This window comes from Odocoileus virginianus, chromosome 9 (genome assembly GCF_023699985.2).
Source record: "Odocoileus virginianus isolate 20LAN1187 ecotype Illinois chromosome 9, Ovbor_1.2, whole genome shotgun sequence".
NCBI classification, from domain to species: Eukaryota; Metazoa; Chordata; class Mammalia; order Artiodactyla; family Cervidae; genus Odocoileus; species Odocoileus virginianus.
Window position 1 is genome coordinate 8,963,957 of NC_069682.1, and position 27,018 is coordinate 8,990,974.

Below are 27,018 nucleotides of genomic sequence, written 5' to 3' on the forward strand. Positions count from 1 at the left end.
GACTCACTGAGCTTACAAACTGTACACACAGGACGGGGCAACAGGTTCGCACACACACAGACAGACACGCTCGCTTTCTCTCTCTCTCACACACACATGAACCAACAGCAAAACGGTCAGAAAGGACGCATGTCCAACCCAAAAGGATATACGACTGGGTCACTTCTTTAGGGGTGACCTTGCGGCTTCCCTGGTGGCTCAGCTGGCAAAGAATCCGCCTGCAATGCAGGAGACCTGGGCTCCATCTCTGGGTTGGGAAGATCCCCTGGAGGAGGGCATGGCAACCCACTCCAGTATTCTTGCCTGGAGAATCCGCATGGACAGAGGAGCTTGGTAGACTACAGTCCACGGGGTTGCAAAGAATCGGACGTGACTGAGCAACTAACACACTTTGGACATGGAAGCAGAGGGGTGGGAAAGTGAGAGAGAAAAAAAAGGGGCTGTTGCTGAGCGGGTCACAGCCGTGCACTTAGGGCTGGGCTGGGTCCTGCTGGGCACGCTGAGAAACACCAACACTGCACTTGCTATCACCCCTGGAAAGCAGGGGGAGCCGGCAGGCTCCCCATGGAAAGACATGCGGCCTCCCTGTGGGGTTCCTCCGGGGCCTCGCCCCACTCTGGGTCCCAGCCGGGCTGGGTCCGCCTTGGCTTTGGAGGAGGCTGGGCAGGGGCAGGGGTCCGGGGGCAGAGCTGAGAGGCCCTGGGGACACTGCCCACACACGCTGGGCCTGCCGGGCAGGGCTGGCATCCCCTGGGGGCTACGGGATAGGGAGGAGCACGTGTGAGCTGTGGGACGGGCCCGGGGGGGGATGATGGGGATCTCAGCCGGGGCTGCAGAAGGGGTATCCACGCCGGGAGCCCGGCACTGCGCGTCAGTCTCCGCTCCTGGCTCGGCTGCTGCCCCCGCCCTGAGCTCGCACTGTGACTTCAGCCTGTGGTTTTCTGATGAGGATTTTCTGATTTCACAGCAAGCTGACTCATTACCTTCCTAAGGCTAAACCGTCCTTTTTAAAGACATTAAAATACAAGTTTTATCGCAACCTTAGGCGGTAAGAACTCAGGCGACTAATGAAACTCAGGTTTCATGCACTGAGCCTAGTGAATCTATCATCACGTGACTGCAAAGCATCCAGATGATGGAGACACCCGTGAGTCCCCACCCGCCAGGCTGGGCTGTGACATGCTGGTGGGAGAAGTCGAGGCGGCTGTCGGCCCGGAACCCCGGGCCTGGGCTACACTGCAGTCCTTCCAAGGACTCCCGGGCATCATGCTTTCTTGCTGTATCAGTGCCTCTTGCTGTATTATATAACTCTATCTACAGAATTATATCTATACACTATATTGATTATCTCTAAAACTGACATCTTTCTACGCACCTATTAGCTATACAACTATACCCTCTCTGCTATACCTATATAACTATATTTATAACTATGCCTATAATCAGAGGCACATAATATCATCTACAGTTAAATCTATACAATTATATCTTATCAGATGAAGGACAGAGAAGCCTGCCCATGCTGCAGTCCATGGGGTTGTGAAGAGCAGGACACGACTTAATGACTGAACAACAAGATCACGCTTTATCTTATTTGTAATTAGTAACATATCCACTGCATGTCTCCTCCTCCAGTGAGGATTAACAGGATAGTGATGCGGCTAGGCCATCAGCAGCAGCAGCCCTAAAGAACAAACTGGCTCCCAAGAAGGGACTAGAATTTTACTGGGACACCCCTTGATCTACACCCAGGACAATGTGTGCACTAGGGAAGAGGAAAAAGCATTATTTCTGGCAGAAAAAGCAAGTTGAACTGAACAGACATGAACACTGCTAGAAATGGATGATATAAAGATGACACTGTCACAGACATGACTCCAAATGGTCACTAACTCCGAAACCATTTTAGTAACTCGGTGTCCCTGGAACGAGGTGGGATCTCTTCCCATCATCCAGCACAGCTATTCCCCTACTTCAGCTGCATTTCTGACACTCCGCTGGGGCCGGGAGCTAATTAAGTGCTTCAGTTTAGAAGACGGTCCCTCCCCATCCCTGCTGTGCTGCGGCAAGTGTGATCTGGAAGGGATGGCGGAGAGAAGAGACGAAAATGGCATTTCATTCTGCAGGGTAAACGGTGAGGTCAACAGGGGCCTGGAGCTCACAGCCATCTCCAACCGAGGCAGGCCAGCTTCCCCCAGGCGCAGGCGACAGGAGGGAGGCCAGGCCACTGGCTCCATGCGTCACTGGGGGTGCCTGCTTCTGTGTCAGAGGCCGTGAGACATGATAGGGAAGAAAACAAACAGGGTCCCTCACTCTGTCTAGCAGCAGAGCAGGAACAATCCTCCAGCCATGGTTTAATTCTGTAATATTCAAGCTGCGTTTCATTTTGCTTTTAAAAGTGACCCGGGAAATGAAAAATGTTCAGCACTGAACTCCACAGCGGAGCACGCCCAGCTCTGAAGCCCACCGCGTTGGGCTGTGCTGCGATCTTTTCATCTGATGCTATTTCCATCGAGAGGAAAGAGCCGGAGAATCCCGGTTGTTTGCCAAGCCCCAAAACACCTTGTGAGTGAGGGTGGAAGCCGGGAAGATGACAGATGTTAAGGATTTACTGGGGACTCAGGTGGGGTTCTCATCGGGACTGATGTTAAAGAGTATCAAAAGCCTCAAAAATGGAAAAATTACCACGGCAGCTGTATCTGGGGTGAACAGAAATGGCTTGTCGTGGTTAATTTCATGTGTTGACTTGCTGGATCACTAGGCGCCCAGATACTTTGTTATCGTTCAGTTGCTCAGTCGTGTCTGACTCTCCTGCAACGCCATGGACTGCAGCTAACCAGGCTTCCCTGTCCGTGGGATTTCCAGGCAAGAATCCTGGCGTGGGTTGCCACATTACTTCAAACGCTATTTCCGTGTGTGCGTGAGGCTATTTATGGATGAGATGAACGTCTGGGTCAACAGACAGTGGAGCACACCCTCACGTGGGTGGGCCTCATCCAACAGGCTAAACGGAAAGGCGGACCCTCCCCCGAGTAAGAAGAATGCGTGCCTAACTGCGCTGAGCAAGGACAGCGGTCCCTTCCACCTCTGGGTTTGAACAGAAACATCAACCCACTGGATGGAACGCACTCCACCAGCTCTGCTGGTCCTCTGGCCTCTGGACTGCGGCTCTCCCTGACCCGTGGCTGCTGACCACACATATCGGGACCTGCAAACCCCAAGTTAGTGAAAAGCTAAAAAAAAAAAAAAGGCACTATTTCAGTGTCATCAACTGTGTGTAGAAATGCAAAAGACACAAATATGTTTAAAAGGGAATCTCACTGTCTGGTTCAGATGAATGCTGCGGGTCTTGAGCACCCAGGCTCACTTCATCACTGCCCTCGGCTCTCATTCAACAGAGTGGCGAGCCACGCTGACTCCACCTCTGGTGTGTCTCTCTAAGCCGCTCACTTTCCTCCAAGCCAACGGCCATCACACCCTCCTTGAGGCCACAGTCACGCCTTGTCTGGAAACAGTAACAGCCCAGCCACCACTCTTTCCTGCCTCCATCTCCCCAGGTCCCTCCGTTCTCTCCAGGGCAGTCAAATGTCAGCCCTCCTCTCGTCTGTGTACAGTGCTCCGTGGGCCACGCTGTCCTGTGGCTCAGGTCCAAAGTCAGGAACACGGCTTTAGGATCTGGCTTTTCCTTCCCTGTCTACGTCCACATCAGCCTCATCTTTCTACGGCAGACTCAGATTCCTAGATCTCATCCCAGTCTCGCTGAATCAGAATATACTAGAACATGGTCTGAGAATTTATTATCTTTCAAAAAGCTACTTGAGATAAATTCAAAGATTGGCCACAGGGGTTTGGGGGCAACTGCTTTGGAAGCCACGTCCTCTGATAACCTTGAAGGAGGTACGTGACTATTTGAGTAGTTACCTGATGAGTCGTCTCCGCCCCGACGGGACCATGAGGTCCTTGGAGATGGGAAGCACTCAACTGACACATGCCAGACAGGCCCAATCGTGCCCAGGAAGTGGTCCTGAGCATGGGCAGTGACTGCCATGGTCAGTGGATTGCTTTAACACAGACAGCAAAGACGGTCAAGAGGGAGCCCATCAGACATCACGTGCCTCCTCTGAGATGCAAGGGAACAACAGCACCACCTCGCCAGTGTTTCTGCCCCAGAAAATTAGACTTGAACTCAACCAAGCCACTCAGTCTAACAACTGGTTGAACTGTGGTGTTGGAGAAGACTCTTGAGAGTCCCTGGGACTGCAAGGAGATCAAACCAGTCAATCCTAAAGGAAATCAGTCCTGAATATTCATTGGCAGGACTGATGCTAAAGCTGAAACTCTAATACTTTGGCCACCTGATGCAAAGAACTGACTCACTGGAAAAGACCCTGATGCTGGGAAAGATTGAGGGCGGGAAGACAAGGGGATAACAGAAGATGAGATGGTTGGATGGTATCACTGACTCTGACATGTGTCAGAGCAAGCTCCGGGAGCTGGTGATGGACAGAGAAGCCTAGTGTGCTACAGTCCATGGGGTCACAAACAGTCAGACACGACTGAGTGACTGAACTGACCTGAGAGGCACATGGTGAATGGCACCATGGGCTGCAACCAGTAAAAACCTCAAATGTGAGAATTCCCTGGATAAATGACATGGTTTCATCAACAAACAAATGGTGAGAAAACCAGAGGGCAGGGAAATCTATAGATTATAAGCCACTTTTTAAAGAGATTCATCCTAAAATATTCATGGATAAAATAATACGATATCCCTGGTGGCTCAGTTGATAAAGAATCCCCCTGCAATGCAGGGGACCAGGGTTCAGTCCCTGGGTTGAGAAGATCCCCTGGAGAAAGGAATGGTTGCCCACTCCAGTATTCGTGCCTGGAGAATTCCACAGACAGAAGAGCCTGGAATGCTATAGGCCATGGAGTTGCAAAGAGATGGACAAGAATGAGCAAAATAAGCATGCAATATGATAGCTGGCATTTGTTTTAAAGTAATCCTGTGAGTGTGTGTGTATAGTGACTGAGGAAGAAATAAAACGCAACAGGTCACATGCTGACAATGATGAAGTTGGGTCATATGAGAGGGTGCATTGGGTTTATAACATCATTCTTTCTGGTTTTTTAATATACACTGTCATAGAAATAAAGTTTAACAAAATGTCTAAGCCATCAATTTCTATCTCATGATATCTCAAAGGACCTTTAGTGTACTGAAAGTTGGAGATGGTTATATAACCTTCTGCAGAGCAGAAATTTGCTAATTATATAGGGCTGCAACCCTTGATTCTAAGAGTCCTTTGAATACCTGCTATCAACAAACCCAACACTCTTTAGGTAAAGGCGATTTCTCTTTTGAGCCAGAATGGGTTGCATAGGATTGCCAAGGAAGGCCCTCTGCCCCAAGGAGAACCAGGGCCATGTCCTGGAAAGAGGGTGATCTTCTCTTCTACACGAACATTCTAACTTTATCTTGATGCTAAAATTAATGTACTCAAGTCCTTCTGCTTCATCACACTAACTTGACAGAAGATCATCTCAACTTTCCTGTCTGACAGGATGAAGGGGAATTAAGTTTTAGTACTGTTGAAAGTGGTAGAAAGAACAGAGAAAAAGGGCACAGGAAGGGGCAGCCCATTTTCAGATTTCATAAGCGACCCTTCAAGAAAGTCTTCAGATATCATACCGACATTGTAATTAAACATAGCAACAGGTCACTTAGAATATCCAAAGCGATACTACGAGGCGGGTGAACATGAAGGCCCTCTGAACCAAGCATCAGTGAGGAAAAGCCTTTGTGGCGATTCATGAAAATTACAGGGAAAGATAATCTTTATGACTGTCAATTACACCAGTATTCCACCGGGCCTCTCACCTAGCTTATGCTTCTGTGTGATTACAAGCGATTTCCTTCTTTTATTCCTCACTATTCAAATGTTTTAATTTTAAAACACTTCTGTAAAGGCGGGTGCTGGGTGGGCACCTCATTGATTTGCATATTCTTAAAATCATTGATTCATAAAGACAGACATCTACCTTGAGTTTGGAAAGAGCAAGTGAATAAAAATGGTGCTTGGCAAAGATAGATAAAATAGCGACTTCCAAATTTCAGAGTAATGAATGAGTCACTCTTAATGAAATATACATTATTATATGCTTAGCAGTAGAGAAAATACGTATAAAATACAATTTGTTTAGATGATCACCTTTCTTATAATAATTAAAACTCAAACTCTTGAGAAAAATGTGTACTACTGCCACATTCATTAACCCACTCACCTACCTACCTACCACCTATCCATCCTTCCCTACTCTCTTGAGCAAAGCAATTAAAGGACAACAGAAAAATAAGAGGATGGAGGGAGGACAGAAGTGAAAGAAAAATGAAGGCAGAAAAAAGGGAAAGGAAGATTACCAATGCATGATGACTACATTTATTAGAAAATTTTATAAAGTTCATAAATAAACTTCATTTTTAAGGCAGGTAGAGGTTAACAGAAAAGTGGAGAGGAAGCAAAATTTCTCATATCCAGCTCTATACACACAACCACCATTAAATTCACACACCAGAAGGTTATATCTGCTGTAATTAGTAACCCACACAGGCACATCACTGTCACTCAGAGTCCACAGTCCACATTAGGGTTCACTCTTGCCTATCCTACGGGCTTTGACAATGTATTAAGGCAAATGTATTAAGTCACCATGACAGTATCACTGTCTTAAAAATCCTCTGTGTTCTGCCTATTCATTCTTCCCCACCCCGACCCTTTCACTGGGTCTGCAGTTTTGGCTTTTCCAGAATGTCATATGGTTGGAATCATATAGTAAGGAGTCTTTTCAGATTGGCTTCTGTCACTTAGTTCTATGTATTTAAGGTTCCTCCATGTCTTTTCAAGGCTTGATGGCTCATTTCTTTTTAAGGTTAGTCATATTTCACTGTCTGGATGGACCACAGTTTATTTATCCAGTCACCTCCAGAAGGACATCTTGATTGCGTCCAAGTTTTAGCAATTATGAATAAAGCTGCTATAAACATTCATGTGTGGGTTTTTGTGTGAACATATGTTTTCAGCTCATTCGGGTAAACACCAGTGATTTAAAATGCCAAACTGCATGGCAAGAGTGTGTTTAGTTTCATAAGGAACTTCCAAACTGCCTTCCAGGCAGTACCACGCATTCCTGCCACCAGTGAAGGAGAGTTCCCGTTGCTCCACCTTCTCAGTGGCATCTGATATCCATGGAGTTTTGGATTTTGGCCATTCTAAAAGGTGTACAGAGATCGCTCACTGCTATTTCATTTTTGCATTTCTCAACTGACAAATGATGCTCATAGACGTCCCTCCTATATTTTCCATGGGTACATATTCTTTGGTGACGAGCCTGTTCAGATCTTCTACTTGTTTTTTAATTGGGTTTTTCATTTTCTTATTGCTGAGCTTTAAAAGTTCATTGTATGTTTTGGATGAGTGCTTTATCAGATGTGTCTTTTGTAGATATTTTTCCCCCAGTATTGGTATTACCCCCAGGTAATTATTACCTGGGGGTAATTATTGGGGGTAATACCTGGGGTATTAATACCCCAGGTTGGTATTCTCATTCTCTTGGCATTGTCTTCTGTAGTGCAGAAATTTTCAATTTTAGTCAAGTCCAACTTATCAACTGTTTCTTCCATGGACTGTGTCTTTGATGCTATATCTGAAAAATCACTGCCATACCCAAGGTCATCTGGATTTACTCCTACATTACCTTCTAGAAGTTTTAGTTTTGCATTTTACAAACAGTCTGGATTACTGTAGCTTTTGAAGCTTGGGTAGTGTCTGTTCTCTAACTTTTCTCCTTCAATATTATACCACCTATCCTGGGTCCTTTGATTCTCCATACTTGAGAATCAGTTTGTCCATGTCCACAAATAACTTGCTGAGGGATTTCACTGAATCCACAGATCAAGTTGGAAAACCTGATATCTTGACAAGATTGAGTCTTCCTATCCATAAACATGGACTATATCTTCATTGGTTTCAGTTCTTTGATTTCTTTCATCAGACTTTTTATAGTTCTCTTCATATAGATCTGATACATATTCTATTAAAATTTTACCTAAGTATTTAATTTGGGGTCCTAATGTACATCCTATTGTGTTCTTAATTTCAATTCCAATGTTTCATTGCTGGTATACAGGAAAGTGATTGTTCTTGTATCCTGCGATCTTGACATAATTGCTTATCAGTTTCAGGAGATTTCTTGTCAATTATTTTGGATTTTCTATAGAGACAATCATGTCATTTGTGAGTAAGAGTTTTATTTCTCCCTCCTGAATCTGAATAATCTTTTATATCCTTATCTTATTGCATTAATTAGAACTCTGTTTAATTTTAAAAGTAAACTGTAACTCATATGACAACTGGAATGTAGCAATTTTTAACAGAAGAATTTCTAGGGTCTGCTGTGTTATCTATCCAAGGATTTTACATGTGTTCTCATTTAACCTTCACAACCACTCTATGAAGTGGGTATTATTAGTGTTTCCATTTTATGGATTAAACCCCATGGACTATCGCCCACCAGATTCCTCCATCCATGGGATTTCCCAGGCAAGAGCACTGGAGTGAGTCACCAACTCCTTCTCCAGGAGATCTTCCCACATCAGGGATCAAACCTGAGCCTCCTGCTTGGCAGGTGGATTCTTTACGACTGAGCCGCCTGGGAAGCCTGACTGCTCTAGTACTTTCAAGAAAACGCCCGAGAAATTTCTCAGGTTCCTATCTCCAAAGGTGGTGGTTTTATTCTTGAAAACTTTATTATTTTAGAGGATTCCCCCTGTTTGCATTAATTACAGTTACTCCTTGAAATGACAGACTATAAGATGATTAGCAGAAATATTTCAAGTAGATGATAACATTTTCTGAAATTAGTGACCCAAAATGCACCTCTCATCAATCAACAAAAACAAAATAAAAACTCATCTACTAGAGATAATATAGGCAGATTTTCTGAGAATTCAGCGAAGGTGAGGCATGTGTAAAATATCATGGGAGACTGAGAATTCCATTAGACATCGATTCTGCTGTCTTCAAATAACTGAAGAGTACAACAGGGGAAATTTGAGACACAAACGTACCTTTTGATACAGGCAAGAGAGTAATAAGGGTCTTAAAAGAGGTGGAAGTGAAGTCTCACGGACATTCCAAAACAAAGCGTGCAGCAGACCCAGCTCACCTCAGACTCAGAGTGTGTGAGGGTTAAGAGGAGGCGCCTGCCCTACAGACTGAGGCCTTGCCACTCACTGGCTACACAGCCTTCTTTATCTTCCCCAAGACTTAATTTTTTCACCTGTAAAATGGGGACAATAATAGAAGCCCTCAAAAGCTGGCTGGAGGAGTACATGGCACGAGGTACCAGGCCCTTCACTCAGGCCTGGCACTCAGTAATAAACACACAGCGAATGGGAGACAGCTGGAGCACGCTGTGACCTGGGGACCTGCCAACACTCCACCACTTTTGACCTACAACAGTGGCAGGTTCGACCCAATGTAATGGTATCTGCCTTTAAGTAGAGTGTTGATGACAAGCACCTTTCCGCTCCAGATAAACGCTTCAGATAGAGGCTGATGTGGCCATTTCCTGGTACCTCCACAACCCTCTCTGCTGGGCAGCAGTCTGCGTTACTACAAGGGCTGGGGGAGCTGGGAAGCGTGTCACACAGGGTGAGTTGCTGTCAGAACCCTCCGGCTGCCCGATGGCAGACTCTGTCAACGACATGCACATTTACACCGACCAGTTTCAGTGGGGTCACAGAGGCAGCAACAGGGAGATCCGCCCACGTGAGAAACCTCCAGAGACCACGGCTCTTTTGGAGCAGAAGTGCTGCGTGGCATCTGAGCACAAGATGCAGAGCAGTAACAGGTCAGATTCTCCAGTGTAAACCAGAGCAGGCTCCATAACTCTGGATGGGTGGATCCCACACAAGTCTGTCAATAAGAGTGAGTTCTGGAGGACAAATTTCCACTTCTCCACGTGGCATCACCACATCCTGACTCACTCCTGCCTTTTTCTGGTGCTACACACCCTGACCCTCACGGCTACCACCACACACACCACTAATGTTCCTTTGTCCATGGTGAGAAAATTAATCTATAGAACATCTCATGACAGGCAGAAATTTCTGTTACTACCCATCATCTTTACAATAATTAACATTTTTACAAGTAGGGCTTCTCTGATAGTTCAGTTGGTAAAGAGTCTGCCTGCAATGCAGGAGACCCTGGTTCAATTCCTGGGTCTGGAAGATCCACTGGAGAAGGGATAGGCTACCCACTCCAGTATTCTTGGGCTTCCTTTGTGGCTCAGCTGGTAAAGAATCCACCTGTGATCCAGGAGACCTGGGTTTGATCCCTGGGTTGGGAAGATCTCCTGGAGAAGGTAAAGGCTACCAACTCCAGTATTCTTGCCTGGAGAATTCCATAGTCCATGGGGTCATAAACAGCCAGACATGATTGAGCAACATAAAAAAAAAACAAGTTATAAAGTAGGTGTCATGTCTTTCATGTGAAAACATTTCACATTTTTTTGCTGATAAAGTCAAACACGAGGTCCCAATCTTGGAGCTATTTTAACAGCAAGGAAGATCGAAATGCAATCGGATACTTGCTTATGGAAGAAGCCATAAGCATCCATAGAGTTGCTCTGTGCAGCTCCACTGGCCTGAAGAGGTTTGTAAAACTGTATTTCTGGATTTTAGAAATCGGCAGATAATTCCTCTTGTGCAAATACTCTTTACGTTACGTTATGTTACATTGTGCCAGTACAAATGTATGCTACTGTAACCCATCTTTCTACATGTGCTTACGTATTTAATTATACCTCCAGGTAAAGTTTCATACACCAATGTAAACATGTGCTCTTAGAGGGAAAGAGATGGCTCATTCACCTTGATATTCCATGTAACACCTAAAACTATCCCCAGTATGTACCAGGAACTAAGTAAATGCAGACTGAATTAAATCACATAGGAAATTCAAGGGAAAATAAATGTTAATTTTCACATGAAAACCCACTAAGTCAGTGACTCTTGGTGCTAGACTGGAAAAAATAAAAATCACATAATAGATGCGTGAAATTAACCCAAGAATCTCAAGTTAACTTTCCATTAAAGTGAAGCTGAATTATACTCTCTCCTTGACAAGAACATAATATTCTAAGACTTAACAGTCAACATGAGATTAAATATACTTAATTTAAAATATAAGCCCGTTTTCCTCCGAAGTGTAGAATCCACTCCATATGGACTATCACTACAGGTAAACCACCATCACGGGCTTGTATCGGCAGAGATGTTAACACTGAACTCTGCTCAATGCAGAGATGTTAATACTGATGCTCAACAGCTGATGGCTCAGTAGGGCTACATGGTTAAGCAGAGATCCTGGAAGAACAAATACAGGTTCCATCTGAAAGTACCAATAATGAAAGGGTGCCCCGAACTTCGCTCTGACCCTGGAAGCTAGAGTGGAAAGCAAGAGACCCCGAGCGCTGGGCACACAAACGCCGACTCTGTTGTGGCACGGCTGGCACCTTCTGCATTTAACCAGAGCTCTGAGTAAGCTGAGATGACAACAGCTATTTCCTGTTGGTTTACAGACTCGTTTTCATACGCTGTCATTCTGCACAGGTTTTAATGAAAGACGAGTCCAGATAACTGAGGTGGGTAAGGGTTTGGTAAAGAAAACCATCACTAGTTCTGCTGTGAGCTTTAAACTGTTTGTATGACACCATTAGACTTTTACAAGAACTTGGCTAAGCAGGCTCGCCATGATACTCTCTGCTTTGAATGTAATAAACTCTTCAGTCGGGTATCAGAGTCAGGCCATCAATGTAATAAACTCTTCAGTCGGGTATCAGAGTCAGGCCATCTCATAGGACGATTTTTAGATCTCTGCAATGATCCATCCAAGCCTCAGGCGTAATGGTTTCCAGATCTTTTCAAATTCACAGTTTAACTCACAGGTCTGTAAGCATGGCCACACCCTGAAACTCATCTTTCCTTAGTTCTACACCGAGGATCTTAAAACCCTAGAATGCCCCACCTCCTCATGGGCCATAACCTCCTGGCCTCCAATTTCTCCATGGTCTCCACTCCCCATTTTGGCTCTCATTGGAAACTCCAGCCTCTGGACATTCCCCTTGGTTCACTGCGCTCCACAGGCAGACATTTAAAACTGTGCCTCTCGCAACTGAATGAGAACAATACTGAAGTTTTATGCAGAATTTCACAATTCAGAAAGGGCTAGCTCAGGCCTCCTCTTATTTCATTTCGTTTGCAAAAGGTCGTATTTTTTTTTATTCCTCTTAGAGGAATGGCAGAGGGGACTCTGCAAGGCCCCTAGGAAGCTTGCTGACTGCAGTGAGCTACTGTAATTTTATCTGCCAGCCTCAGTGGCTCAGAATGGCGAGAGAGCTGCCCACAATTGAAGGCCACCTGCGATCATGCCCTAGCACAGACACCCTGTCTCAGTAACATCAGATGCCAATGAAATAAGCAGCTCTATCCTACAAAGAAAAACGAGCTATATAAAGCAGTCAACAATGCATGCTGGCAGAGAGGCAGTCAGAAAAACAACAGTTGTGTTGAACCAAAGTTTTCCATGTAGCTGGCTCAGAAGACGAAGTTAAAGTAAGTCAAACAAAACCTAACGTGACTAAAATAGGTACGTGTCTTTTTGCTTCCAGCCATCTTGAAAAAGCAACAGCAATGCAATACTACAAATCTTCAGTTAATTAATTCAAGTTTTTGGCAGCAAGCTTTGTACCCCCATCCTGCATTGCGTACCATCTGTCTACGTGAATATTCAGTTCTCACCCACAACCTGCTTCCTAACCCTTGGAATAAATGTATCTCCTCAAAACCCAGGAAAACACTCTGTTAGAGTGGAGAGGGGGTGAGGGGAAGGCTTTATATTTTAAATAAACTGATCTCATTACTTTACAATCTGCTACTGCCATCTCCTGCGTTAACGATTGGCAGCACCTTCACAGCTGTGAACCGTTAAGTGTTTAAGAGGACGACTTCTCGCTGGTCAATCAGATGGCAAATTTTCTGCACACACAGAAAGAAAAGCTTGATTCTGTTACCTCTAATTGACTTCGCCTCTCAGCAATCACACGTTCATCCTTGTTTCCAAACAGTTTCTTTGGAGGGAATTCAAGGGTCGCAAGCTGAAATACATATTTTATAAGAGACGGATTACTATCACACTTAGGATCTTTGGGTCATTATTAATCTATTATTTGGAATCTCTATCAAGGGGGGGGTGGGGGGGAGAGAAAGAGGTGAGACGTTTCAAGTTGGTAAGTCCTGCCTTGCTTGGCCACTAAACAACTGTATGACTTCAGACCAGGTGAGGCTCCGCCAGGCTCACACAGGAGGCAGGAGGAGGCACCTCAGAGGAAGGATGGGCTTGAGTCTCAATGTTCGGTCCCAGATACAGAGTGGACCCTTTGCCAGATGGTAGCTCATAAGTTTCCTTTCTTAAAACGCAAGTTTGTTCTTCTTTTAGTCCTCTTCTTAAACTAGAATTATGTTTGTGTTGAGATGAAATTTGACAACTCAACAAGCACACTACCTGCATAGTTTGTAAGAGAGTTTTCAGACCATTGCTGTGGTTCTTTCAACTTTCCACGTGGACTTTTCTCAGCTACTACTGCAAATGCAGACTGCCTTTGTGAAAAGAGGACTTCTCTTTCAGCCTTTCACCTTGTTTCCTAAAGAATAAGTGTTTAGAATTTGTTGTAGCCAGGTCTTATAATTTCACAGGTATTACTCTTAAGCTCCTGTTCTCCAAAGGAGAAAAATCATAGCAAAAAGGTAAGTTTTCTAATAGACTCCAAGACAAGTAAGAACTCTCTAATCTGGTGCAAACCTGACCTGCTCATGTGGCTTCGGCCGAATGAATGCTCAGCAGCAATAATTGCTGCTGTTGATGAAATTCACTTTTTCCTTCCTTCCTTCCTTGCCCTGTCAGGTTCAGACACACTGAGAAGCCAATGAAGCATTATCGAGAAAAAAAAAAAAGAACATTTCTCCCACAATACTGGTCATAATGTGCCACAAAATTCCTATTTCATGCATATGCAAATCTTGGCTGATTTAAATTTATATTTCCACATTGGGAATCAAAAATTAAGAACTAACATCTGTATATATATATAGGACGTTAAAACTTAAACTTAGTATCAAAGGAGAATATACATATAGAAAAACACATACATTGGAAGTGAACAACATGTGAATTCTCAGCATCTCAACACACGGCAACCACCACCCAGATGAAGAAACAGAACATCGCGGGGCCCAGTAGCCCCCACTGCTCCCTCCCACCGCCCCCACATGCCCTGTGGAAGGCTGGTGTTAGCCTGACTTCTAACAGCCTGGCTCGGTGCTTCCCATTTCCGAACTTCATGCAGACAGCGTCACGCAGCACGAACCTTCTGCGTCCGTCACTGCTCTGCCTCGTGCGTGAGGCCCGCCCCGGGAACCCTGTGCAGCAGTAGCTGGCTCGGTCCCGGGGCTAAACATTCCACTGGTCTGTTCAGTCTCTGGTTAAGGGACATCTGGCTAGGTTCTGCGTTTTGGCCCTTAGGCACTGTGTTGCTATGAGCATTTTTTCTATACGGTTCCAATGCATTTCCTATAAATGTTATGTAGGGAGTCCTGTTGGTCACAGTCTTAGTGGTGGTCATATGGAATGCAAGTGTTCAGTGGTATCTGAAATTATCAAATGGCTTTCCCAAACAGTTTTACTACCGACACTCCCACCAGCGGTGACTGCAAGACCAAATGGCTTCAGATCCTCGCCAACCCCTGATGCTGTGGTCTTTCTCATCAGGGCAATTCTGGTGGGTATGCCATGATTTCTGCTGTGGTTCAGATTTACATTTTCCTAACGAGCCGAGATGTTGAGCCTCTTTTCACATGCTCATTGACCATATGGGGAGTGCCTGTTCAACTCTTTTGGCCTTTTTTTTTTTTTTTAACTGGTATATAACTTTTTCTTATTAGGCATAATTCTCCTTTTTGATTCTTCTCAAGGGATCTGAAGTCTTTAGAGGCCTTTTTTTTTTTTTTAAGTTAACTGAAGTCATACAGAAGTTTCCAACTCCACTGCTCTTTCTACCAAACCAGAGAAACCCGGGGGTAAGAGAGGTGTGGGACCTCTTTCTCCTTTTCTCACCAATGTTTCAATCTGGTTGCTCACATCTGAAATCAGTTGAAGGTAAAGAGAGAGACCATGGGCAAGGAAGACAGGCCAATTCTGAATCATGACCACTAATTAGCTAGCTAGTTTGTTTCTCTGAGCCTGAGTAATCTTTGCTGAAAAAAAAAAAAAACTGCAGACAATGGCAGTAAATGTTACCAGGTATATTTAGTGAAGCAACACCAAATGCACCTTAGCAACTCTTATTCTTTACTAGAGATCTGGTCATTTCTAAGAATGCAGCATGCCACATTCTGTGGTCCCCTCTCTCCATCTCTAGACCGGTGATGTGGCTTCAAGGAGCAAAGAGATTTTTGGAACCCTGCCTTCACTGGCATAAGCACACTTCCCATATGTTGCAGCTTAGAGAAGACAGGTACCCAGAACGTGTCTTTTGGGCTCCATCCAGCCGCAACTTCATCTTGTACAAATGTGTTCTCCCCTCAAATGCAGTGATGTTGAAAACTTGGCAAGCATGCTTTCACAGTTGGCTGTCATTTTCTTACATGGCTGATGAGATGATGTGGTTTCTGTTGGGGAAACTCAAAATCACACTTACACACTCAGTCAGAGCTGGTGCAGTGAAAGGACCTCAGGCAGATGAACCAGGTAGGAAGCAAGCATCTATATTTCCTCATGGTCAAACGGCTGTGTGTACTCCATCCTGGGATGGAGGCCATGATGTGCCATGATGATCCACCCTGTGAAATAACTGTGTATAAACTATGTGTAACACAGTTGCTCAGATTTTAGGAAGAAAAGGGCAACCTTAAACAGCACCGAGGCACATAATCCTAAGACTAAAATATTCAACCATCTAGCTTCAGAGATGAAGAAACACAGTTCAGTGACTTAGAAGAGCTCCACGTCATGGGGTGGGTGAGTCCAGATGAGGAACCAGGACTGACTCCAGGTTTCCACAACAAGGCTGTAAATGGTATCCACGGGGTGTGGAAGACTGTAGTGAAGTCCTCGAGGACCAGGGATCCAGATGAAAGACAGTAACCCCTCCTCCAGAAAACTGATGCGCAGCTGCCGGCAGTGTCAATGGGCCCACCAAGAGCTGTGCACGAACCTCAGTGGGGACCTGCACTAACAGGGAAACAGAAGGTGACGGTCAGTGACCATCGCGGGGACAATGGGAACTGGATGGGACTGGAGGCAGGGTCCCTGGACGCCTGTCCTGGGATTATCAGCTCCTGTCAACTGACTCCACGCATAATAAAACTTAAGAAGTGTTGGAGGGAGGGAGAGAGGGAAGGGGAACAGAAGTTGCCACGTGAAGACGTGGCATGTGGAATCTGATGTGGAATCTGAAAAGAAAAGATACAAATGAGATGAACTAGTAAAACAGAAAGACACTCATAGACTTAGAAAAAGAACTTATGCTTTGCTGGGGGTGGGTGGGGGTGGCTATATTTAAAATGGATAGCCAACAAAGACCTATCATATGGCACATGGCACGCTGCTCAATGTTATGTGCCAGTCCGGATGGGAGGGAGTTTGGGGAAGGATGGATACATGCATACGTATGGCTGAATCCCTTTGCTGTGTACTGAAACTACCACAACATTGTTAATCAGCTATACCCCAATTCAAAATGTTTTTGGTGTAAAAATAAATGTTTAAAAAAAAAAAAAGTTGCCACATGACTCATGACTCAACGCGTACAACCTGGTCCACATTCTTTCGGCGGGGCTGGGACATGAGCAAACTGAAGGAGCAAGGCAAGGCTGTGAGGCAAGGTATTAAAAAAAAGTATTGCCTCCATTAAAATAATCACATTTACATCAGAAACAGCTCTCTAGCCTCATCCCTCTGAAAGAATGGAAACTACCTCCATTTCTCCTTTTTAGGGAATCTTGACAGTGCTGTTTAAGCCTTGCCATCTATAAGCTCTTAGGTTGAATGAGATGAAATTGCCAATTTTAAAGTTAAAAATGGTTGAATATCAGCAATTCCATCAGGTTAAACTCCATATAAAACTTCTGGCATTTTTAAATGACCGCTGAGGTGAACATACATTCCAGCTGCCTATACCTGCCAAGGGCAAACATTCTCAGTTGTGGGATTGTTGATCGGCTACATCTAAACCAGTATTCTTTCAAAAGAATGTTTTTCTTAGAGCACTCAAAGATACAACAGAACTGGAAACATCTTATATTTAAAACATGCAACACTAGAACCTCCCTGGCAGTCTACAGGTTAAGACTCCAAGCATCCACTGCCAGGGATGTGGGTTCCACCCCTGGTTGGGGAGCTACAATCCCATGTACCTCCAGGCATGGCCAAAACAAACAAACTAACTAACAAAAGCAGAGCTGAAACAACAGCCAAGGAACCGGGGAAACAGTCACAGTACAGTGAGCACCAAAGCCACTTAGAGGCCACTCGCTGTTGATATAGAATGGATTACAGGGCCACTTTCAACATCAGCCCATCTTTTGAAAGGAAAAAAGCGGAAAAGACCATCATAGTCTTTTCTTGGATTAGAGGGAAAAGAGGCAGGAACTGATGCTTCATTCTCAGCATTATAAAAATCCTTATAATCCTTTGTATCTTTAATATTAGAAAAACCCTTAGAAGAATTAGACATCTGGAGTAGAAGAGAGGCCTGAGCGTTTCCTCTCTCCAAGTACGACCACCTCATTTCTTCTGAAGCAGAGCAGCACAAGTAATCCTCTGTAGGTTTCATTTCTGGACTATGAATTCTTTAAGCTGTCCAAATGTTTTTAAAAATGGACAATTTACCAAGATAAAAAGAATCACTCGTCAGGACAAATGATGTGCCCGGGAGAGCCAAAAATAGGGAAAAGATTTCTATTGTGCAGAAAGTGTTGCTGTCTGAAAAGTAACATTTCCAACAAATGAAGAATACAAGCGAGGCTCAGCAAGGAGGTGACTGTCCCTGACTTTTCCTCTCGTGGCCTACATACACTGACATGTGTTGTTTGTTTGTTTGGCTTCTCATGTTAAAGAGAAGACTGAAAGTAAAATCAATGATATTATCTGGATATTTACAATTTCTTCTCAAGTTCTTCATAGTTAGATTTTTTCATTTTTATGGCTTCATTTTTTTTGAACCTAGCACATAGTCAAGTCTGATTTCCATAAGAAACATCGTCAGGAACAATAAACATCCGTGAGTGGAGGAGACTCCTCTTTCATTTCCTCTGTAACCTCTGACAAAGGAAAACACAGTGCCCTATGTTTTTAAAAATTAATGTTCCTGATGTCCTATATTCCTCACAACAACTCATATAAGTATTTCTGACCTGTATGAAAATGATCAAGGTACTTGGGATTCAGTAATAAGGAAAAACTAACTTTTTATTTGTACAAAATTCTGTCAGAATCATTTTCTGCCAGAGTTAGCTTGCTAATTTCTACTAAAGAGAGTACGCTGGGATTTTTATTGCAATTGTATTGAAAGGACAGATCACTTTGGAAAGAAGTGACATCAAAAAGTCTCAAGTTCACCATTCCATGAAAAAATTTTTAAAAACTTCAGCTTCATAAAGAGCAAAACCCATCAATTTCCCCTTTTAACTTTCATGGAGAGACTCTCATGTTAAACTGCAACAGAAATACTCTTCCTACAAACCGTAACATTTGATGGAACAGCTCAGGTTAAAGACAGTTGACTAAAGCTTTTATTTGCTCCCCTTACTGCCTTCAAAAGCAACAAAGAGATGAAAAGTAAAAGAAAGATTCTGACTGCAAAGTAGGAAACCACTAAGTCCATATGCCGGCCACGTGACCCCAGGGAGCCCAGCTTCCCCGCTGCCCCTCCAGGCTGGGGGCCACAAGCCACTTACCAGAGCTGGCAACCAAACCCCTAGGTAGGTATTCCACGAAGCTATGATTAAAGACTGAAGCTGGGGACAAGGAGAAGGTGGGGGACCCCCGAAGCCAAGGGGGGCAGCGGGGGCTGCTAGGGGGGAGCCCAGAGCTGCTCAAGGTGTAGGTGAGAGAACAGTCCAGGGGCAGACACCTGGCTTCACTGTCACAGGCGGTGACCCCACAGTCCCCGCAAACAGCAGAAAACAAGAAAAGGCATGTCTCAATGTGAAGGAAAAAAACTGGTGGGACAAAACTCAGAAAAATTCCAGGCAAAGGTTTAGGTATGTGGTACATTGCTGCCTCCCTCTCCATAGGACCTGTTCCCTCCTTGTCCCCATGATTCACCGGTGCTGTCTTCCCCCACATTAGCCTACATCATAGCCAGCTAAATATAAAACCACACACCAAAGCCTGTCTACCTCAGCTGCTTTCACATGAAACATGTGTCCAGCTTGCAACAAAAATGACAAGGCATGCTAAAAAAAAAAAAAAAAAAAAAAAGACCACCAGTCTGAGACTATTCTAAAGTGAAAAATGTTGACTGAAAAAAGAAAATCCAGTGACACCATGCCCTCCTCCCCACTCCCTCTACTTGCTCAAAAAAAGAAAAAAAAAAGAGAAAAAGCAAGAACTCAAGAAAGAGGTGGAAAAAACAAAACAACAACAAAATAGTAGAAAGAAAGTCCCAGTAGAAGAAAGAAAAAGTTAAAATGATGACAGTAAGAACACAGATTGGCTATTAGAGCAGGAAAAAAACAAGGCAAAATGAAATGTGCTAAAGGAAAGAAAGGCTTCCCATGTGGCGCGAGTGGTAAAGAACCTGCCTACCAATGTAGGAGACAAGAGGAGCAGGTTCCATCCCTGGCTCAGGAAGACCCCCTGCAAGAGGAAACGGCAACCCACTCCAGCATCCTGACCTGGGAAAACCCACGGACAGAGGAGCCTCTCCGGTCCACAGGATCCCAAAGAGTCACACATGGCTGAGCACAATCCTAAGGGAAAGAAAATGTGGCCCTAGAAGCTTATAACTAACACAGAAATGCCTCTAAACTGTGCTGGCCACAGGTAGACATTCTCAAACAGATAAAACTCTGGTAAAACAAATCACGGTGAACCTTTAAAAACATACTGGATGACCAAAAAATTCCAACAAGAGACAGTACAGTCTAAGGTTCTAAGGAATGAAGAAAGCAAGATAAAGAAAATGCTGCCTCATTTTAAACTCACAACTAGGTGAGAACTACGTATAATTTATGTATAAAAAATGTACTATAGTTTGACAATATAAAAATAATAGAAATTTTAAAACCAGGTTGGTGGGAGTAAATACACTGGGAGAATCTTATCTTTAAGATCATTTATAAAAGAGAAACACGAGGCCAGGTGGTCTGGAATTGGGAGTGGAGGCTGTGTTCGTCTCTTGTAGCTGCCAATGCAGCCTCTCCTTTTACAAATGGCTTGAAGAGCGAAGTGAGCGGAAACCTAAGCCCTCCCCTCCTCCACGCCCCGCGGAGAGCTCTGGTTCCCGGGTAGCGCGTGGGAGTTGGGCGCCCGCTGCTGAGGTCGGGCGGCCGCGTCCTAGGCAGCCTGGGCCTCTTTGTGGCTCCTGGGCCCCGCGGCGCAGGCCTCCTCTTCGCCCTCGGCTTGGCGGTTCCGGGCCCCTGACCTCGCCAGCCGCGCCGCCCACCGCTTCCTTCCCCGAGGGCGTAAACCCTAATTCACTCGGGCCTGGCCAGCTCCCTGGCCTGCTGCCCGCCCGGCTCCGAAGTTTCGGGGCGGGGGCAGGCGGACTGAGCTCCTCTCCTGAAGTGATTCCGCACGCATTTGTTTCGGGGTCCCGGCCTTAACCTCCTGAGCTTTACAACGGGGAATAGTCTTTGCCGGCTCGCCCACCGTGTGGTGGCTGGATAATATATATTCCGGCTGAGAGAGACTTGTCAACTATCCCGCCGGGTGGCAGTTCACAGCCCTCCCAGATTGGAGGGTGGTGAAGTGAGGGGGTTTCAGGTCCCGGCCTGCGACCTCCCAGTAGGAGGGGCTGGTGGTCGTTTAGGTTCCGCGAAGCCCGCCACGCTTCAGGCCAGGACACGTGATGCCCTTGGGGGCAGTCGGGCCCCTGTCCCTGAGCCCTGCCTAGAGCAGAGCAGCCTTCCTGGAGCCCTGTACTAGGCTCTTGGTCGTCCTCACCATCTCGCCGTGGGCAGCTGCCCCAGCGAGAGACTCAGAAACTCCTGCCTGGAGCAGGAGCTGAGCGTCACCCAAAACCCAGGTTGAAAGGGGACCCTCTAGGTTGTCCTGAGCTGTGGACACGGCGGAGGCGACCCTGGGTCTCATCGGAAAATCAAACCCAGAGAAGAAATTGGTCTCTGATGATCAAACCTCCTGGGAGAGTCGCAATTGAAGACATCCCCAAACTTTTTACAAAGCTATAAATCTAGAAGAAAAAGAAGCTAACATGGATGGAGGGAGACAGTTAAGAATTACAAGATATTTTAGCAATAGAATTCAAAGGACTAAAGAATCTGTGTGATGCTACAGATGAAAGCTGCACCCATAAATTCCAGAATAGATTTGTCTGATTAGCAGAGGACACTTTCGTCAAGCGGCAAAATGGAGACCCAGTCCCTTCCTTCCTGAGCTTCTGTCACAATCACCACACCCAAACAATGGAAGGAGAAATAGCATAAAAGACGGTTTTGCATGAAGGACTTTATGGGCCAGTCTTGCAATGATACATGTCACTTCCATTTACATCTAGTATGTTGAACTTTGGCCACCTGATGTGAAGAACTGACTCATTGGAAGAGACCCTAATGCTGGGAAAGATTGAAAGGAGGGAGGAGAAGGGGACGACAGAGGATGAGATGGTTAGATGGCATCACCGACTCTATGGACATGAGTTTGAGTAAGCTCTGGGAGTTGGTGATGGACAGGGAAGCCTGGCGTGCTGCAGTCCATGGGGTCACAAAGAGTCGGACACAACTGAGCGACTGAACTGATGTGGAACTTAGTCACATGACTACATCTAAGTACAAGGTACTACAAGAAGTCCAGAAAGAAGAAGAAATGAGTTTAGTGAGCCCACAATGTGTGCTTAGAGTCAGGTAAGTCTGGGTTCAAATTCTAGCTCTATAAAGAATTCTTAAGTGACCCTCCATGCTTCAATTTCCTTACATTTTAAGGGATAATAAAGCTGATTTCAGCAATTGTTTTTAAGCATAAATCAAATAATAAATACAATGATTAACAAAAAAAAAAAAGAGAAACACAATTGATAATTTAGAAAATGGAAACACACCATATGAAAGCTGGCGTCTATCATTCCCTTCTCCAGGGATCTTCCCAACCCAGGGATTGACCCTGAGTCTCCTGCATTGCCTGCAGATTCTTTATTATCTGAGTCACCAGGAAAGCCCCATTGTTTTAATAGGCTAACAGGGTTTTGTCAAGAGAACGCACTAGTCATAGCAAACATCCAACATAAGAGATGACTCTACACACGGGCGTCACCAAACGGTTAATTCCGAAATCAGATTTTATTACATTCTTTGCAGCTGAAGATGGAGAAGTTCTATGCAGCCACCAAAAAGAAGACCTGGAACGGACAGTGGCTCAGATCATGAACTCCTTATTGCAAAATTCAGGCTTAAATTGAAGAAAGTAGGGAAAACCACTAGAACTTTCAGGTATGACCTAAATCAAATCCCTTATGACTAAACAGTGGAGATGACAAATAGATTCAAGGGATTAGAACTGATAAGACACAGTGACTGAAGAACTATGGACAGAGGTTCCTAACATTGTACAGCAGGCGATGATCAAAACCATCTCCAAAAAAAAGAAACTTCAAGAAGGCAAAGTGGTTATCTGAGAGGGCTTTACAAATAGCTGAGGAAAGAAGAGAAGCAAAAGGCAAGAGAGAAAGGGAAAGAAATACCCAACTGAATGCAGAGTTCCAGAGAATATCAAGGAGAGATAAGAAGGCCTTCTTAAATGAATAATGCAAAGAAATAAAGGAAAACAACAGAATGCGAAAGACTGGAGATCTCATCAAGAAAATCAGAGATATCAAAGGAAAAATTCATACAAGGATGGGCATGATAAAAGACAGAAACGGTAAGGACCCAGGAGAAGCAGAAGAGATTAAGAAGAGGTGGCAAGAATACACAGAACAAGCGTACCAAAAAAAGGTCTGAATGACCTGGATAACCACAATGGTGTGGTCACACACCTAGAGCCGGACATCCTGGAGTGTGAGGTCAAGTGGGCCTTAGGAAGCATTACTATGAACATAGTGGAGGTGACGGAATTCCAGCCGAGCTATTGCAAATTCTAAAAGATGATGCTGTTCAAAGTGCTGAACTCAATACGCCAGCAAATTTGGAAAACTCAGCAATGGCCACAGGACTGGAAAAGGTCAGTTTTCATTCTAATTCCAAAGAAGGGCAATGCCAAAGAATGTTCAAACTACCGTACAACTGCACTTATTTCATATACTAACAAGGTGATACACAAAATCCTTCAAGCAAGGCTACAGCAGTATGTGAACCGAGATCTTCCATATGTACAAACTGGGTTTAAAAAAGGCAGAGGGACCAGAGATCAGATTGTCAACATTCACTGGATCATAGAGAAAGCAAGGGAATTTCAGAAAAACATCTAACTTATGCTTCACTGACTACAAAAAAGCCTTTGTGTAGATCACAGCAAACTGTGGGAAATTCTTAAAGAGATGGGGATACCAGACCACTTACTTGTCTCCTGAGAAAGCTGTATAGGAGTCAAGAAGCAACAGTGAGAACCAGACATGGAACAACAGACTGGCTCAAAATTAAGAAAGGAGTACACTAAGGCTGTATACTATCACCCTGCTCATTTAACTTACATGCAGAGTACATCATGCGAAATCCTGGGCTGGAAGAATCACAAGCTGGAATCAAGACTGCTGGAAGAAATATCAACAACATCAGATATGCAGATAACACCACTCTAATGATAGAAAGCAAAGAGGAACTAAAGAGCCTCTTGATAAGGGTGAAAGAAGGGAGTGTTGGCTTAAAACTCAACATTCAGAAAACTAAGATCATGGCATCCAGTCCCACCTCTTCATGGCAAACAGAAGGGGAAAAAGTGAAAGCAGTGACAGATTTTATTTTCTTGGGTTCCAAAATCACTGCAGATGGTGACTGCAGCCATGAAATTAAGACATTTGCTCCTTGGAAGGAAAGCTATGCCAAACCTAGACAGCAAGTCAAAAAGCAGAGACATCACTTTGCCAATGAAGGTCCATATATTCAAAGCTATGGTTTTTCCAGTAGTCATGTATGGATGTGAGAGCTGGACCATAAAGAAGGTTAAGTGCCAAAGAATTGATACTTTCAAATTGTGGTGCTGGAGAAGACTCTTGAGAGTCCCTTGGAGTGCAAGGAGATCAAACCAGTCCATTTGAAGGAAATCAGTCCTGAATATTCATTGGAAGGACTAATGCTGAAGAGCCCATACTATGACCACCTGCTGCGAAGAGCCAATTCATGGGGAAAAAACCCCAACGCTTGGAAAGACTGAAAGAAAAAGGAGAAGAGGATGGCAGAGGATGAGAGAGATAGATAGCATCAATGACTCAAAGGACATGAATCTGAACAAACTCTGGGAGACAGTGATGGACAGGGAAGCCTGACATGCTATTTTTTCTTAAAAACACATTATTTTAGAGGTTATGGCAGAGAAAAATTTAATTTGAAGCTCAGAAATTTCTTCAGTTTTGATTTTCTTTCCCTTTGTTATATTCAAGTAAAATAAATTTAATGTTTCCAATTAAAAATGGCATATATAGAATGACCCCAATGTTATAAAGTTATTCATTCTTCCTATTCTTTTTCTTCTCATCTTAATTTCTTTGTATCAATCTACATATCCATCCCTTTACCTGCCCCTATCCATTTCAGTACTCTAAATAATGTTCATTAAATAGTAATATTAATTATATTTAGAGTATGATTTTGAGTAATCTGTTGCTTTCTTTTTGTATTATGTGAAGCTTTTGTAAATGAGCATGCATCATATTTAGAGGAACAATAAAAAGTGATTATTCTCTGTATATATTTAAAGGAATGGTTAAATTAACATCATATGCCTTTTTCCTTTAATAACCTGAGATTCAGGGCAATCAGATTTCAAGTCTCAGCTCAGCAAACAGCTGCTTGTATAATGTCTCTAGTTCTTAGTTTCATCGTTTACTAAAATGAAGGAGTTGAACTGAGAATATTTCATTTTCGAGCTCTGAAATCCTGTATCTCAGGTACTAATGATTAAAATCTCTCCATGCTGAGTTACGAGAAGCACTTTTAGATACCATGGAGATACTTAACTTGGCTATATCACATTTGAGAAGTGTACCTTACTTCCTGTAAAATCTTCATAGCATTCTTATTTTAAGTAAGGTGAACATGTGTATGGGAAAACAGACCAATATAATAATGAGATGTTACCGTTCAAGAGGTTGTAGAATTGAAAAAGGACAGAAACAAACGGGAATGCAGTATTCATGAGAAAACCTTTAAAATGGTATCACTTCCTGCTAGTCATTATCCTTACAGCAGGAGTGGGAAATGATGCAGACATTTGAGCTCTTATGGGAAAATTGTACGCTAAAGTTAAAAATGATGACAGGTCAAATATACTGGATATTTGTGAGAGACACGACAGGTCTAGAAAACACTGGAAGGAAACTGAACAACAGCCCTATTACCTACACTGCATAACTGTGAAATCTAATTATACAGAGTAAAACACAGGAAACAAATGAGGATTAAAATAGCACACTTCTTTGACCTAAGAGAAACATAATGGCAAGTTCATTCTGCAATTCAGTAAATAAAACATTATTCTAAAGATAAATGTATTGAAACAAAAGCCATAAAAAAAAGAAATCGATAATTTTGAAGCCTACTGGTTTTCAATGAAATCTGTCTTGCTCTTCTTCTCTGACTGTGGAGTCTAAAAATTCAAGTTATCAACTTTTATTTTGCATAATTGAGAAGCAAGTCCGTAAGTTTCAGGCTGAACAATAACTCTATAGAAAGAATCACGAACAGAGTAAGAAAAGACAGTGGGTCCTTATAATACTAGCATTGCCAATTTATGTAATTATTTGTGAATCTCAGTTTTGAGAAAATGAAAACAGAGTATCCATTTATTCATCAAGTTGGCCAGCTATATGTATATTAGAAATAGAGTCAGCATTCTCTGCTGCTCTGTAATATTTCTAAATGATCTCAGCGTGAAATTTTCATCTGCAAGTTGGCTTTTCCCTTTTTGATTCCCAATGAACTGACAGAGCCTAATGTTTTCTAAGAGCCATCTTGCTCAAATTCTGACTTCAACGTTTATTACATTATAATAAGATAGGTCGGCCAGGCTGCTGCCATCAAAAAGACAAATTAAATGTAATGGAAAAGCCTGTTTTTATTAGAAGCCTTTCTCTCTTGGCCAAGTTCACTCTAGGTTAGCCAGGTGGTCTTGCAGGCAACAGACAGCATAGATTTTGATAAATGGCATCGTTGTTTCTTTGGATATAAATAATGGCAGCCTTAATATAAAAAAGAAATTAAAGTCAGCAATAAAAAAAACCTCACCTATCTTTTATGGTTTTATAACAATTAAGCAGCTCAAACTGGGTTATAAATCACTGGAGGAAAACAGAACAACAACTAATAAAGTATGGAATCCTGACTAATGAAAGGAAAACATTTGACTTTTGTTACCACCTAATAAAAGTGTACTTTATTGTCATTCCTCATTTACTAGGCATTTTCTTTACTCCTGTAATATGTGGCTTCCTAAACAGTACCCAGTTGTTGTTTTTTTTTTAAGATTAGCGAGAAATGGGACTTCCCTGGTGCTCTCGTGGTTAAGA

At 43.7% G+C, this 27,018-nt stretch overlaps 1 protein-coding gene across 4 annotated transcripts in view; it reads right to left on the reverse strand.

Annotated features, from left to right (window-relative positions):
* The window catches only part of KIF16B (kinesin family member 16B), a 279,933-nt gene that overhangs the window by 15,568 nt on the left and 237,347 nt on the right, over positions 1-27,018 (reverse strand). For 3 of the 4 annotated variants that reach the window (XM_070471919.1, XM_070471915.1, XM_070471917.1), the window contains one exon: positions 13,138-13,221. The exons of the other annotated variant lie outside the window; for it this stretch is intronic. In XM_070471919.1, the coding sequence (XP_070328020.1) occupies positions 13,138-13,221 (84 nt within the window). The remainder of the gene's footprint in view (positions 1-13,137; positions 13,222-27,018) is intronic. 4 annotated transcript variants of the gene reach the window in all.